This window comes from Cygnus olor, chromosome 7, assembly GCF_009769625.2.
Source record: "Cygnus olor isolate bCygOlo1 chromosome 7, bCygOlo1.pri.v2, whole genome shotgun sequence".
In the NCBI taxonomy this organism is placed as follows: Eukaryota; Metazoa; Chordata; class Aves; order Anseriformes; family Anatidae; genus Cygnus; species Cygnus olor.
Window position 1 is genome coordinate 4,959,458 of NC_049175.1, and position 16,579 is coordinate 4,976,036.

Here is a 16,579-nt window from a genome sequence, read left to right on the forward strand (position 1 = left end):
ACAGTTAGTGTACTTAAATGAAAATATTTTCATGCTGTAGCTCATGGGTGTGTTAGCAGCTAGCTATAGTGTTATATACCACTGTACTGTTTCAGACAAGCTGTGGGCTGTGTGGGTGTTTTGTGTTCGTGTATGTGAAAATACTACTGGCTAATTTAGACACTGGGCCAGGAAAACAAAAGCTTCTGAATGTTAATTGTGTTTTCTGTTTGAAAACGTAGAGCTAAGAAATGGAACCAGCTGGTGGCACATCCTACAGGTCCCTCGCACTGTAGAGCTGTGACCAATGCTCTAGTGTTACTTACCGTGTCTGATAGAAGTCCAGGTAGGCAGTTGATGCCTTCCCATTTAGAAAATACTGCTGCCTTAAGCTATCATAAACTACTTGGTTCAAATTTTGTTGCAAACTTAGTGTGCTGACTGAAGTTGTCAACAATTTGTGTAAATGTGCAAAGAGCACAAGTTAACAATGCTAATCCAGCAACTATTCATTTAAAGACAGTTTGTTAAAGTTTCAGTTTAAACAAATGATATGTCATTTAAGTACTGTATTCTCATCCTATTTGCTGATAGGAATAATTGAAAATCAATGATTTATGACTGAGACTAGAGTTTTATGCAATTCGAAACAGAAGGCTGAGAAACTGGATTTTTCTTGCTCTAGGGCAAAAGAAGAGAAAACAGATATTGCATTAGTTAATACGTAACCATCACATTTTAATGTAGATGTGCTGATTTTACTGAAGTTTTGAGAAATGCCTGCAAGTTTGAGAAATTTTAGCAAGTTTAGGTCGACAAAAAAAAATTAAAATACATGCTGATGGATGGTAGCTTTCTTGTTGCTGCTGTTTTCCCCTCTGTGCTTACGCAGAGTGTCTACAAAGACATGGGTATTGCCCAGCTTAGTGCAGTAACATGAAGTTTAAAAACAAAATAATAAAAGAAGTTGCAAGTATGCATTGCAACTATAGAGGTCCTTTCTGAAAGTTTGAAATGATTTTTGCACAAAGCTCAAGTGACTTTTTTGAGGAGAAAAACAGTAAGTTTCTCAGATCTATAGAGCTTTGTTTTTTTGCATTGTTACCCTTTTTGCTTTGATCAAACCCCAAATGAAACTTCTAGAATTCTAATATTAACAAAGATCTGACCTTAAAAAAAACTATTTCTGCAGCTGCTGTTTCAGAAACATTTTCATCTAAGTATTTTTCTTATTATTGCTATTAGGTCTTTGAACTCTTGAGAGTATGAGAAAAACCAAGAGTACGCTATTCCCTTTGCATGCAAAGCACCCCTAGAGAGGATGAAGCTGCAGTACACCTATGTTCACAAATGAAGGGGTCTGCAACTACAAGCAATGAACCTAAGTACTGAATTCTAAGGTAGTGCTTAAAATAGACAATTTCATTGAGATCCGTGTTTGAATATGGTTGAGAACACGGGGTGAGTAAGGTGGGAAGAGCATAATGGTATTACTTTGGTCCATCCCCTTTCTTCAGGAGCCTGTGGTATTTAAATCTTGAATGGTGATGCAAAACTAAGCCTTCGTAGTCATCTGTTCTTTAGTGTTCGATCTGATGCATCACAAATAAACCAGTGAAGTTTGTGGAGTGCTTTAGATTGAAAGCTTTTCCATTGAATAGCTACTTAAAAATAGCCTTTGGAAAACAGGGGCTTTACCATACTTTGAGAAGTTAATGAGCACTTTGTTAGTATCTAATGAAGGTCTTGCTACTGTGTGATTGCCAGACCGAGTGCTGTTGGGGCCTGCTTTCCTTGTTTTTGTGTTTCTGGTTAGGACAGGGCCAAGGACAGAAATGGTCTTTTGATCTGAAACTCAAGGGAAGACTCCCTACCCAAAATGTCCTCAGCATGTAAAAATTGTTTATCCCAGTGCTCTAAGCTCAAAGTTGAAACTGCTTGGGAATCCTTATTATACTGAACTGTTTGTCATGCAAACAACCCCTTTAGTATATTCTAAGACCAGAAATAGGCCCGCACCCAGGTAATGTCAACAGGTAACTTTAATACACAAAAACCAAGACATATATCTTGCATTCCACAGACCAAATGCTTGGTAGCTTTCCTGATAGATGTGAAACAAGTAAGGGAGTTTAAGGCAATTGAAGAAAACCTTTTGACTTTGATTAACAATTGATCCCCAATATTCGTAAGATTAGGTTTGGTGAGAAACAGAACTCTGCAAAGCTGATAAAGCTTCTTGGACCAGGAAAAGCAACTGTTAAATTACTTCTGCTGCTTTTTATTTCTTTGCTTATAAAGCTCTGTTTCTGGATGGCAGCCAGAATATGCTAGTTGGAAGGTGAGATAGTATATTCAGATTTTTTTAACACCCAGGACTGGCTCACGTAATAAAGACTAAGTAGTAAACCAGATGTCGTTTTTTTTTCTGGCTGATCTCAATTCTGACTTCTGTGTATAGAAGTTCTAATCCCATAAAAATATTCACATTAGTAGATTGCCAAAGGAGGTTAGCTCATAGCAAGAGGAGTAACTCTAGGATCACATACTATTAAAAAAAAAAAAATTATGGAACTGGTAAGATGATGAGATTCAAAAGTCAACTGCTGGAATATGAAATTGTTAAATGCTGAAAAGGCAATGCTCAAAATTTGGACTCTCATTCGAGTCTGAAAAAATGCTGCTGTAACTTGATCAAGCTACTTTAATCTAGAAATTTTAATTCTGCCCTACCCCAGCCTTCTGTTGTAGTGTCATACAAGTTTATCCTTTGATTAAAGGTAAGCTATTGGCAACTCTGCTTTTTAAATACTTCACTTACCAGTCATAGGGTACTTATCTTTACGTAGCTATTGGATGCTAGAAAAAGGTATATAATGTACAGTACTGTACAGTACTGAATTTTAACATATGCAGGAATAGTGGTATAATGCATTTGCTGCATAGCATGTGAGAACGTGATGTGAGAATACTGGTGCTTCAGCTGCTTCATAGCCAGGAGGCTGTTTTCAGGCTACATTGCTCGACTACCAGGCATAAAGGATTGGAGTGAAATAAGACTGAGGGATTTGTGACCTATCTGCTTCTAACAGTCAACACTGGATTTCCTTGTTCGTTAAACCACCCTTTTTGGTACTTCCAATTAATATTGACTTGAAGCTGTCATACTTTTGTTCTGCGTTAAGATGTGCATATTTTATATAGCTCAGTTCCACAAGGAATAAATATGGATTTGTGTGTCTTAAAGGAGTTTTTACAAACTCTGTTTAAAGAGTGAAAAACACTTAATTTGTAAGGTTAGAAAAGTTAGATTCAGTTACCGTTTACTTTCAGTTGCAGCACCAACTTCTGCTACAGCCTATTTCCCACAGTCCCTCTAGCGCAGTAATGGGCGTTTCCTGTGAATTCTGCCAGTGCCCACGTACACCTGCAAGAAGGCATCTTACAAAGAGCTGACGGGGAATTGTCTAATGGAGAGCTGAAGGGGTCTGACAAATCACTATTGAATAGGGAGTTTGTTATAAGACTGGGTGAATACAGAACAAGGGCAGCAGGAGGGGGAATTGGTGGATGAAACTGGATTCCGTTTGTGGAGGGAAACGGGTAGAATAACACAGAGGAAGGTTTAGGGAAAGCTTTTAGGCAACTGAGAGGGAGGTAAAGGGAGCTTAAGGCATAGAGGGAAGAAGTTGGGGTAAGATGGTGTACATGCTGTGTGCAATTCTGGGCCCCATGGTAGAAGAAGGATATGAAAATTTTAGGATGTTTCTGAAGGAGGGCTCTGAGAAATTGATAAAGTGCCATAAAGCCCAATGTGACCTCTAAGAAACAGAGGGACTCAGAGATTACTTAAGTGTTTTTCAGATCTGTTTTACGAAGCTAGGAGGGTGAGCATGATATTTTTTGCTTGTATTAGGAAAAAGCAGAAACTTGCTCTCAAATGCTCTCAAAAGTTCTATTTTTCACTTCAGAGTTCTCAGGAAAAAGTGTTTCTGAAATGCAACTGCTGGCATCTTTGACTTTATAAATTACTTGTGTGACTTATTCTTCAGGTTACTATCGTACAGAAAGAGATAAGGGGACGCAGTATGAGCTCTTTTATAAGAAGATGGATGGCATGGAATACAGACATGTCACGTTGTTCCGACCTTTTGGACCCCTCATGAAAGTGAAGAGTGAAACGGTTGATATTTCTAGATCAATCATAAACATTATTGTACCTCTTGCTGGAAGAACTGAGGCATTTGCACAATTTATGCAAAACTTTAGGTAGGTGCATGAGATAATATAGTGAGTTATGTTGGTGACTTAGTATTTTGTTTTGTTTTCAGAATGAATTGCTGTTCTGATGGACTTGTGACAAAACTAATTACAGTGTTTTGTGCAGCTGCCTTGGGATGTTTGTCATTTCAACCAATTGTCTGGAGATGTTCCTTCTAAAAGGAACTGAGAGATTCTCAAACAGCATCCCTTTTAGAGTGAATGCCAGGGCCACTGTGAGTCTGGACCCAGATGATGTTGAAGACTTTCTATTTACATGAGCTTTTGAGCTTCTGCTCACAAAATAAGGTGTGTGATGGAGACGCATAGTATTGGAGCCTTCTGGTTCAAACAAAGATGTGAAAAGTGGGGAAATTTTTTCAGATTTCCTTGGAAGCTGGTGGAAGTCTGACCAGAATACTTAGATCTGCTAATACTTCTAAACACAATAGCTTTAAAGTACCTGAAGCTTCTGTTATGTTGCAAGTAATAATTAATATCAGCTTATGTTTGTGTTTATAGGGATGTGTGTATTCATCAGGATAAGCGTATCCACCTCACAGTGGTATATTTTGGACAAGATGGCTTATCAGAAGTGAAAAACATCCTGGAGTCTGTAGCTAGGTAAGTGTGTTGATATGCTGTTAGTCAATACAAATAATATTGATTGACTTTTAAAATTTTATTTTAAAAAAAGTTGAAACAATAAAAAGAAGAATCTTACAGTCAGTTACAGGCTAAAAGGAAAAGTAAGCCTTATACAGTTTTTTTGGTTGGCATTTTACAGCTGAAGTTGCAAAAGTCTCCTGAAAACTACTCTAAATCATTTTAGAGGCCAAAAAAGATTAACAGTAGTTGTTTGGAGGTTTCAGTTTGACAATCCAAAAAAAAACTTACAGGGGTGAACTTTGCCATGAGTATTCAATCATGCTAATAATCTGATAAGAATTGAAGTTCTTCTGAACTGGGATCTATGTGTTGATAGTTGTTTTACTAGAGAATTGATTTTATTTAATGATAAGGAAGAGAAGTGATTGGCTTCCATACCCAAGGAAGGCTGGTGGGCTGCTGAGTCTGTTAAAGGAGTTTAAGCTTCGCCCTCTGTCCTCTAGGTAATATATAGTGAGTCCAGCACTTGCCCTCTGCTGTAAAAACAACTTGAAACCAAGTGTTTTTTATGACTGTCACAACAAGTAGCATTACAGCAGCTTTGGTATAAAACTCTCAAATGTTGCTTTTTTGCCTCCAGGAACAGGTTTGCCCAACTAAACAACAGATACCTCACAATTAAACAACAGCTCACCTTTGGGTCAGGCAATAGTGTCTTTAAGTCTCTAAGGAGTTCATGCTCTGCCTGAGCCCTTGTTCTTAACCCTGTGAGCCCATGACATTGGTTAGCCAGGAATGGGCATGGACAGATATGCTGCTGGCTTAAAATTTCGTGGTTGGTAGATCTGGCATGCATGGAAATCTTCTAGGAAGCAAGGAATGCTTTTGTCTTACTCCTGTAAAGCCTCTGTGACACACAACTTGCTGATTGCTGCCTTCTGTTCCTGGGGTACTTTCTGCCACCTGTTGTGCTCCCTGTGAGACTTTTTCTCATAACATCTAGTCAGGCTTAGAGCAGCAAACTCACTGGGTCTTTATCTGAATCTTCTTAGTGGTGCTACTGTTAGATATATTCATTCCATTCTCTTTGAGAATTGTCCTCTGTAATGTCTCTGAATGAGACACTTTGCCTGAAGTATTCCTCAGGTGTATTTCCAACCTTCCTTGGCTACTCTTCCTTTCTTCTACAGTGAGTACATCCATGTGTACTACTGGTGTGAAACAGTGAAGAAAAGCCAATTGACTGGATTATGGTGGCATAAATATACAGCTGACCTTTTGCCATGTGAGTTTGGTGTTCAGGCTTCATGTGCCCTCTTCTCAGACTTGATGAAGGCTTCAGAGGAGCAGACAGCTATTGCCTGGTGATTTTAATATCAGTTGCCAGAAGGCCTTTTTGATCTATTTAAATGATTAATTGTGAAGTGAAGTTATGGAATAAGACTGAGGTTAACCTCTTTGCAATGTCTAAACTCCGGTACTTGAAATAGACAAAGTGGAACTGATATTTTTTCTCATCCTGATGATATAATGGGATGTTAAAAAGCTTCCGGAGCGACACTACTGTAAAATGCTGAAGGAGTATAAATAGTCCCTTCCACTCCACACACGGATTTATTTTGGGTTTGGCTCTGTTTTTCTTCTAGAGAAACTAACTTCCACAATTACACACTCGTCTCTTTAAATGAGGAATTTAACCGTGGCCGGGGACTTGACATGGGTGCCAGAGCCTGGGAAAAGGGCGAGGTCCTGATGTTCTTCTGTGATGTTGATGTTTATTTCACAGCTGAGTTCCTCAACAGTTGTCGCTTAAATGCTGAGCCTGGTATGTTCCTTTAAAGTTGCTGAAATTGAGTCTTATCTTCTTGTTTGGCTTAAATTGATCTGAGTTGTGTATACAGAAGACTAATCTCAGTGGTGGAGTTGATTAATCCCATACACGTAGGAAAATGAAATTCTATGTGCGGAAATGAGAACACTATTTTGACTGAGAAATAACTTTTACCCTAGTGTAACTTGTTTTAAGAACCTGTATTTTTGCACAATAAGTACAGTTTTCACATTCTCTTAACTTCTGGAAGTCTAAAAGAAAGCTGTAGAGCTTAATTGTTTTAACAAACCATGTAAACTTGCGTAACAAAACTCAGTGCAGCACTTTTTACAGAAGGTGACTTTTGTTGCAACAAAATCTCTAACAAACAAGTTCGTTTTGTGTGTTCTCATACTTGCGATTGCATGGCCAAGATGCATCACAGGAATGGTTTTCAGTAGAGCTAAACAGTGTGCTCTTCACAGAGACGGAGCTAGGGTTCTATATTTACTTGCCAAGCTCAGAGTTCTTCTGACCATTTTACTCAAGCTCATGAAACTTGTACAAGATTGTGTAACAGTGGATAAAGCTTTCTTTAGTTAACAAGCATGCTAGTGAAGGCCTTTTGTCAAACACTTGTTTTATTCTTTAATGCTTACTCTTACTCCAGATTTGTTGCAGCCAGGAAACTTTTTCTCCAAATGCCAAAACATTCTCTAAATTCAAATTAGTTCATTTGGAATTAATAGATATTTTTCTTCACATAATAAACAGACAAGAGACTGCTATAAGGCAGATATTTTGGTTCTGTTTATTTCTTTTATTTCTGTCTCTGCTTCATGAAGTGAGTTGCGTATGTAATTGGAAAAACTTTGGGAGAGGAGTGTTCTGTGAGCTTGTACAAGGAAGAGTTTGAGAGACTGCTTAGCAGTTCATGCTGACAACTTGTCTACTTTGCTTCAAGTGAGATCTGAAAACACTTGACACGTTCAAATTTATACACAAATCAAGGTACTGAGTGTTCTCATGGGCTATCGCTGATACCTTTGCACTACTGGCATAGCAAGAACATTATCAAGCTTCTGGAACAGGCATAGAACTGGTGTCACAGCATAATGAGGGTATTCAAGATGCTTAATGCTCTTGCTGGGCATCCTGGATGTACATGCCTTTCTGTGCATGTGGAAAGAGGCAAGGTAGTAAAACTCAAGCTGTGCGAGTGGTTACTTGGACTTGAGTATTTTTTTTTGCTTTTCTGCTTAACATTGTTGCAGGGATTTTTCACTGTCTTCTAATGTCATGTCAATATATACAAATATAATGTGGATATATATAAAACATATGTTTAAGAATTTTTGTGTATGTATTCCCCCTGCCCCTGTAGCTTCTGGCCCACAAGATGCCATGGGTTACCTGAATGGAAAATCCTAGTGGTTAGACATTTTATTTGTTTTCATTAGATGGCTAATAACTATTATTTCACTTAGACTAGTTTCTAGTTTCCCCTTTCCTTCAGAAAGGATGCCTGCAGTGAGTAACAACTTCCTTTTTGACTTCTAGGGAAAAAGGTTTTTTATCCTGTGGTATTCAGCCTCTATAATCCTGCTATTGTCTATGCCAACCAAGATATACCACCCCCTGTAGAACAACAGTTGGTAAGTAGTGTGACTTATTCAGAATAGAATTAGTTGTGCTCTCTATTAAAAGAGAATTAATTGTAACTTAATAGTCTTATGTGGGATATCTTATAACTTTTGGCAGTGTATATGTAAACACTCTTCTCCATTATAGGCGAAGCATTTTGGAAGACAAACTTAAACAGTACCAAATTCATTCTTAAATAAGCTTGGAGTTCTTCTTAAATTTAAAAAATGTGCAACTAAACAAATGAAGTTGGTAGTTCTTAATCAGTCCTTAATCTATTGCTTAATTCCAAATTCTGGGTTGGAAAGCCAGTATTTTAGGAGGATGGGGAATAACATGGCAGCAACTCTGATCCTGTGCTCCATCAAACAGAGTAAGTGAAAGGAGAAAACTATGAACACTAAGCTTCTCTAAATGTAGACTTCTTTGCTAACTACCTAAATGGTGGTTCAAGAAGTGTGCCGTGTAACTCAAGATAGGAAAAGATGTCTGGCTTTTTTTCAGACTGAGTGTGCAGCTGTACTCTGCAAATTATTTTCCTTTGCTATCCAAATCTATGAAATTTGGTGCTATATCATTAATTTTATCTTGTGTTTTTCATTAAAAAAACTACTTCTAGGGGAACTTTTAGGCAAAATAAAAACAAAATTCAAACATTCGAGAGAACGGGTTTAAGGATAACCTGGAAGTGCTGTATTTCTGAGTCTTTGTTGGAATGGCCGCACTGAATATCCAGCAGTACACTCTTTAAAGAGGTTGTGTAAGTGAAATTGGGGTTTAGCAGCTGGGACTGAAGTATGTAAGTTTGAAGGAGCAAAAGCAAAAAGCAATGCAGTCACTGAATGTAATTCTCCCTCCCTTCGCTGCAAGTTCTTTGCTAGAATGCTGTAGGAGGGATGCTTTTGCATATGGCCTCAGGTAGTCACAGCTGAGAGGGGTGAACTATTTGTCTGAAGGCCATGCTATTTGCTTATTTGAATCCAACAGTTCTATGATTGACTTAATGAAGCATACTTTCCTTACTGTATCAGAATAAGGAGAGGCAAATGCACTATTAGAAACTGGGTAGGAACTGGATTACCAAGAACAGATGACTTTGCAATAAACTATCAAAAATGCAATGATTGGTCTGAGTAGATGACATGGAAAACAGATGTGGTGTTGCTGAAAGGTAAAAGTGCAAACTGCAAAAGGAGTAAGTACTTGAAGCCCAATAGAAAAGGGCAAAGTGAGCAAGTAATTAGGAAGGCCACATGTGCAATATGTCAAAGAAATACTGGAAACATTACATGCTGTATCCCGCATTGAGCAAATGATCAGAAGAGTTTAGGGTTCTACTAAACCAAGTGCAATGTATGTCCTTGGGTGTATCTTGCATTTCAAAAAGCTATTGTTTTAAAATTGTAGGTACACAAAAAGGATTCTGGTTTCTGGAGGGATTTTGGCTTTGGGATGACTTGTCAATACCGGACAGACTTCCTGACTGTTGGTAAGATGAAACTATACCATAAAAAGTGTGGGGAGGTCTTCAAAAGATGTTTCCTGTGTTCCCTGTTTTCTTATCTAACTACAGGGAAGTAATGTTTTAATTTTTATTTTTCCCAAGTCCAACTGGCTGATTACCAAGTTGGACCAATGAATGAAAACATGTTTTTGATGTTCCACCTGATGAGCATTTGTTAAAAGCTGCAATATTTTTTAGTGTTAACAAAGCTTACTTTTTCATATTTCATATTGACTGCCTGGAGCAAATGAACAGTTTAAGAAGCATGTTCCTCAAGTAAACAGCTAGCAGAAAAAAACATTAAAATCCTTTCTTTCAAATAAGCTTGAAAGTTTAATATAGTTGTTCCAAGGTTTTACAAATATGCTTTGGCACCCTCTTGTGGCATGCTATTAAAAATAACAACTTGATGTACTTAAAGTTGGAAGACTCTCTTGAAGATGATGTGCCAGAAGATATGATATAGTTCATGTGCTATATGATGATTTGAATGCAGGCTGATTTCCAATAGCAGGCATACTGCCTGGCATGTGTATGCTATATGCTAAATGAAGACCTCATAATTCTAGAGTTTTGAATCTATACCCCAATCTGAACTGATACTCACTATGGTCCTGGAAAGGCAAGAGAGACCTTAAAATGGTGCAATCGATTACTTTTCTTAATCAAGCTTTTTGAGTTATGACCTATGGAGTAATTGCTGATGCTTTTAGAGAGGGCTTTTCATATGGTACATGACTGCCTCATTTTCCAGCTGCTAAAATCCATTATGATTGCTAAAAATAACACAAAAGCATACCCAGTGTGGTTTGCCTACAGTTTCTTGCAGCTGTCACATGGGGTGTCATGCATAATGTGATTTGGATGCCCTCTTGTAAGAGACTCTCTGAAGCCAGCAGTGCATGATCTATGTCCTGGACAGCTTCCACTGTAAAAGTTGTGGAATGCTTGAAGCTCCTCTCCCTCAATTTGGCATGCTTTGGCATGCAGTAGTTTAATTTAATTGCTCCATAATTTCTGGTATGGCATAGAAGATTGTCTAATATGAGGAGTGTTGCTCCTTTTTACCTTGGATCTAGCTTGTATGCTAACATGTTTTCTGATACTGTTTTTATAGGGGGTTTTGACTTGGAAGTGAAAGGCTGGGGTGGTGAGGACGTTCACCTTTACAGAAAGTACTTGCACGGTGACCTTATTGTGATCAGGACACCAGTCCCTGGTCTGTTTCACCTCTGGCACGAGAAACATTGTGCAGATGAACTCACTCCAGAGCAGTATCGCATGTGTATCCAGTCCAAAGCCATGAATGAAGCCTCTCACTCGCACCTTGGGATGCTGGTCTTCAGGGAGGAGATTGAGACTCACCTCCGTAAACAGGCTTACAGGACTAACAGCGAAGCCGTGGGTTAAATGGAGCCCTGTGACAGGGTGAAACTGATGACTTCATGTTCACAATGAACCAGCATCATTTTACAGCCTTAATTCAGCTTAAAAATGCAGTGCCTCTTTTTCAGTGAGGAAGAGTTTAGGGTTTTTTGGTTCTTGTATTTGTTTTCTGAGTAACTCTTTGACTGATATGCTATTACCTACATATCTTGCAAGTTGAAGCACCTCAAATAAGAAATTGGAAAGTATATGTAGTTCAAGGAAAGTGTCTTCAGTGTCGATTGGAGAGATCAGTGGAATGTACAACTCAACTCTTCTCCACATGGTACATTTTGATTCTTAAATTTATATTATTTTAAGAATTAAATTAAATCTTGTGCTGAGTATTTTCAGTCTGTACGGCTCACTGCACTGTGATGTTAGAAGGCTATTATACTTACACTCCATTGTGGAAATGAGGTGTGAAAAAGAATCTTGCTGTAAAAGATGTACAGGATATGCTAATTGGTACGCTGTCTGTTCAGGCTGACTTCACAGCAATAGCTTGATGCTGCATTTGCTGTATTAACAGACATGCACATTGTTGAATACAAAGAAATTGATGCGAAAGAGCGGGGGAATGATAATGTTAAGTGGAATTTTAGAGTGTTTAATATAATTTCACACTGCAAAAGACACCACCGCCTTATCTTGGTGATGGATCAAAGAAGGTGGGAATGTTCCAGTGGGGCATTTCTGGATGTAGTCTTTTCCCACAGTACATACCACATCATAGAATCTCTTCTATGAACTGAGCTATGCTATTAAACTTTTTTTTAAGGATTTTTGGCCCCACTCCTTATTCAGAGGCCCTGCTTGTGCATCTCAGCCTTTAAGCTGAGGAACCATCATTTAATTGCCATGTAAATTTATTAGAGACCCATTTGCTGTTATGCCAGTGTTGTCCCTTTCTTTCCCTCTGTCATTTTCCTGACGTGTTTTTGGAAGCAAGTCACATACTCTTAGCTGTTTCACAGACTGGAAAAGCAAGTGCTGTTACAGTCTTTTGTCACAGGATACTTTCTGTTCTACTGATTTATCCCAGTAGCCTTATTCTTCACTTTTTCAGTTTTTCTTTTTTTGGGGAGGAGGGAGTGGAAGGGGTCAAGCATGCATGAACAGAATTATGCCGCAGTCTCATGAGTGTCTTGTACAATGGCACTACTACTTTCCTACTCCCCTTTTGGGTGTTCTGGGATGCATAAGCAGTTTAAATGCAGGCAGGTCACTTTTCTCCATGTTGTCTTATGCTACCATATGGCATGCCTCATTTTTAATACATTTGTTTTTAAAATTAATGCTGAGAATGCTAATTCAGTGGTTATACCATTTGCATGGTCTCCACAGAATTTAGAAACTAGGCCAAAACCCTTCTCAAACCTTTTCAAACCAGATAATTAAGTTTTGTTAATGAATTCAGTTTACTTCAAGAATTCTAAAGGCAATTAAAAATTTAAATGGTTGATTTTTCTGAATAGCAGATATGCTGTGCAAATAGTTCCAGGCACTGATCCTTTTATATGTACATAAAATTTGCCTTTATGTAACTTATTGTGGAGAACAGTTTCCTGTATTGTACTTAGAGTGAAGAGAATGCATTGCAAGACTTCTTGCAACTGATTCTCTGTATAATAAATGGAATATCTGCATTTTAGAAATCGTTTTAAGCTGTTTCTTTGAAATAAATGTTTATAATATTTTACCAGGTAGATGACACACCAGATTCAAGTAGTAGTATTTGCAGTGAGAAGTTCAACCAGCACACTTCTGCAGCTCAAGTGAGCATCTACCCTGACCAGATATAAAACTTACATATATACCAGATGTTTTATTGTAAGATACCTTGGTGGTGGGTACTTACAAAATAACATACCAGTGAGAAAAAGAGTAAGTATGTAGGCATGATGAGTTTTAGTAAGATTTAAGTAGGAACTTCTACTGAAACTCCAACCCTTAACACTTAGTCAGCTACTGCTGTCCTGGCTCTGCTGGTGCAAGAATAAGCATCAAATGCCTCTCACTTCACACACTGGCATGACTGCTGGGATTGTATGAACATGTTTCGTGCTGCTGCAGCTCAGCTTTTATCACTCAACCAATTTAGTTCCCATGTTTTGCACAGAGCAGACTGATGCTGATAGCCAGATCTCTTATCTTCTACTATTTCCAGTGGTTGTGCTTATCATAAGTGGCTGAAATGAGGAAGGAGAAAAATTTTACCTCCCTGCATCTGTGCAATCCAAACTGGTCTGATATAGATGCTGGAAGGCAATCAATAGGAACTACTCTTGAGAACTTTTTTTCTGTTCATCACCCCAGAATGTGGAAGTGAAGGCATTGAAGTTAAGTGAAGTCAGAACTACTAGAATTTGTTCATGTCAGGGTTGGGTATAGACACAAGCAGTCCAAATAATGATTTGAGGACTTGTGAACTTCTTGGAGCCCTTGCAGGCCTGGCCCTTTCTCTTCTCTTCTGCACAATTAGTTCTGCTCTCTGCAGTAACTGCTTGTGTGAGAACATGTGCAATGGCATATCAGCTCATTAAGAGTGTGTTTGTGCTGTGTTATGAAATGCAGAGAGACTAGTGTGGGCTCTGTGCTATGTTAAGTCATTGCAAGGTACTTGCTCTACAATGGTAATAACAAGGATATGGAATCTCCTCAGATACATTTTGTTGCTAAATAGTGGATACAGTACACATCCAACAACTCGTCTGCCCTTCTGCAAGATGATTTTACTGCTCGCAATCTGTAGAACATTTACAGCAGGAAAATGCTCAATTCTAATAGCTTTAATAGTGTTTTATGGTGTTTTTACAGTTTGTGGGGTAGCTTATTAACAATGGTGACAGCGGAAATTAAATCAGTTACTTAAATTAAAAGCTGTTATGATTTAAAGTTTGTACTTCCAGGGAATTACTACTAATCATGTATACCTCATGTTCACTAATGATTTATCACTTAATTTTTCTCATTAATGGAATTAGATTATAAATAACTGCCTTAAACTTGCAGCTTTTAATTTAACCTTAAAATAGGCCTTTTTCTTTTTTTTGTTCTGTAGCATTTTGAATGTTGCTATTGAACTTACCAATGTTTTTAAGTAGTTAGCTTAAACAATGTTATACTTTAGATAATGATTGTTCCTCAGTGAATTAATGAGCATTTTTCAAAATGACCTTCACTGAATGGCCTTCACTGAATGGAGTTGATTGATGAATATTGCACAGATGGATTGTTTTGTCTATCTTAACAAGGATTCTCCAGAAGAGGACAAGATGTCCCTAGTAATCCCAAAATAAAAAGAGAAAAGGTTGAGACCTGTGGACTGCAGAGAGAATGATTCTGTTCAGTGTGTTGCTTCAAAAGTTACTTAAAGTTGTACGGTTATGTCAGATCACCATCTACCTGCTTCTTTCCTGGGTCTGTTCTGCTTTTAGTCATTCTTTGGGTCTTTCTCCATTTCCACAGAAGCCTGTTGACTACACATTCTCTAGAAGTGCTTCACTTCTTCCTCTGCCTTAGTCTTAGGGAAATGCATGAGCGAAGCCACTTTCAGGGCTCAGATTTTGAAGTTGTTACCACTGCGTTATCCCAAGCTAACAAATTGACTATCTTCTATCTGGCTATGGATATTAGTGATGCTTCAGTTATGCTCCTGAGCAGTTAACATAATGCTATGTCACTGACCAATATTAGGCAGAAAAATGTACAACTCTGGAGCACAAATAGTTTTCCCCAACTCCTTAGCATACCTGAAACAAATTGTATGTGCTGTGTAAATAATACCATGTCCTGAAAAATTGGATGACTTATTTTTTCACCACTTTGTCTTGCATCGCGTTGTCCTCTGTTTTTCATCACAGTAGTGTACTTGCTGCCTTCCTTTTTAGCCCAGTCTCTCTTTTTCTTTGATATGGATTTTCTCATTTCTTAAAACACTGTGCCACGAAGCCTTCAGCCTTTTATAAGCTCCAGTATTGGCTTTTGAGCAACACAGGAGCCACTGGGAGTTGGAGCTAACTGAGCTGCTGGGAGGAAGAGCGTTGATGAGTGGCAAGGAAAGTCTGGATCCTGTAAGCAGGACAGGAGCAGCAAGGGTGCACAGGAATTGCTTTCTGCCATTTACTGGCTTTGAAATCTGTCTTAAAACCTTTTCTTATTTCTGATTTGTCATAGTATTTCATGTTGAAATACAGTAAGATATATTATGACAACATGTGGTTCAAGGCAAAGATCAGTAATTTAAGAGTTAATGCTCAAAGGTTGATTGCACGTGACTGGTTTTGTTCTGTAATGAAACTAGAAATAGTAGGATATTCCTTCATTATGAAGTGATCTTAAGTAATTTCATTTATCTGAGTACACTGAACTTCAGGCTGCATTCTGCAGTCACCAGGCTGTGATACGAGTGCATGTGTTTGCGTTCGGCTGTGCAGATGAGACAGATTTGCTCTTTCCCACTAAAACATGCAACTCTTCTTTGAAGGTGTTTCTTAACCTCATCCAAGAAGGGGAGGAAATTAGTCATGTTTCGAACATGAAATCTCCGCATGTTGCTTTAGGCATACATCTGGCTACATGGCTGGAAAATGTTAGCTAAGTGTCTAGTCTCAACCTCTTAACTCCTGCCATGGGACTGAAGAGATAACATTACAGTGTGCTTCACACTCCCATTTTGCACCCTAGGGGTTCAGCAGCTCTGAATCCTGGCAGAGAGCAAAGCTGTGAGGCCACAGGGGCTTTCAACCCTCCTCTGCCTGGCTATACTGCAGCTCTATTTGCCTCCGTGTTGCTCCTCTCCCTCAGGGCCAAAGGTGCGAGCAGGCTCCAGTGGCAGTCCGGACAGGGCCAGGTGAGGGCGAGGTGTGGTAGTGGCACCTGCCTGTTTCTCCGGCACTTTTTTGCCACAAATACATACCACTGTTAGCCTAGTTCCGGTATTGGGTCATGGCTATGAACTGGGTCTGTGGTATGTAATGTGACTGAGGTGTGATGGCCGCAATAGAGTGGCTTAAAGCTGAACGGTGTACCTGGATTGTCGACTTGTCACAAATACTGGGCCATGACCCAAGGAAACCACAGCATGCAGTTCTGAGCCAGACATGTGCCTGCACTGGGCCGCATTGGGCCATAGTAAATGCTGTTTATGTGACACTCAGGTTCCTTTTTTCAAGTTGTGGTCTGAGTGTGGAAAGGCAGCTGTGTTTTCCTGGAGGAGTTGTTTTATTGTTGGAGCAGTACATATAGAATACCAACATGCTCTGCTGGAATGAGAAGTAATAGTTTTTTGTTTTGTTTTGTTTTTTTAACTGTTACATGTTATATGCATTAACTGTAAACATTTC

General features: G+C 38.7%; 1 protein-coding gene across 16 annotated transcripts in view; it reads left to right on the top strand.

Annotated features, from left to right (window-relative positions):
- CSGALNACT2 (chondroitin sulfate N-acetylgalactosaminyltransferase 2) overlaps positions 1 to 12,885 on the top strand; it is a 31,977-nt gene extending 19,092 nt beyond the window's left edge. For all 16 annotated transcript variants that reach the window (XM_040562982.1, XM_040562984.1, XM_040562970.1 and 13 more), the window contains 6 exons: positions 4,032 to 4,248; positions 4,762 to 4,863; positions 6,495 to 6,673; positions 8,219 to 8,313; positions 9,710 to 9,791; positions 10,924 to 12,885. In XM_040562982.1, the coding sequence (XP_040418916.1) occupies positions 4,032 to 4,248; positions 4,762 to 4,863; positions 6,495 to 6,673; positions 8,219 to 8,313; positions 9,710 to 9,791; positions 10,924 to 11,216 (968 nt within the window). In that variant the 3' untranslated portion in view covers positions 11,217 to 12,885. The remainder of the gene's footprint in view (positions 1 to 4,031; positions 4,249 to 4,761; positions 4,864 to 6,494; positions 6,674 to 8,218; positions 8,314 to 9,709; positions 9,792 to 10,923) is intronic.
- Positions 12,886 to 16,579: the final 3,694 nt, after the last annotated feature.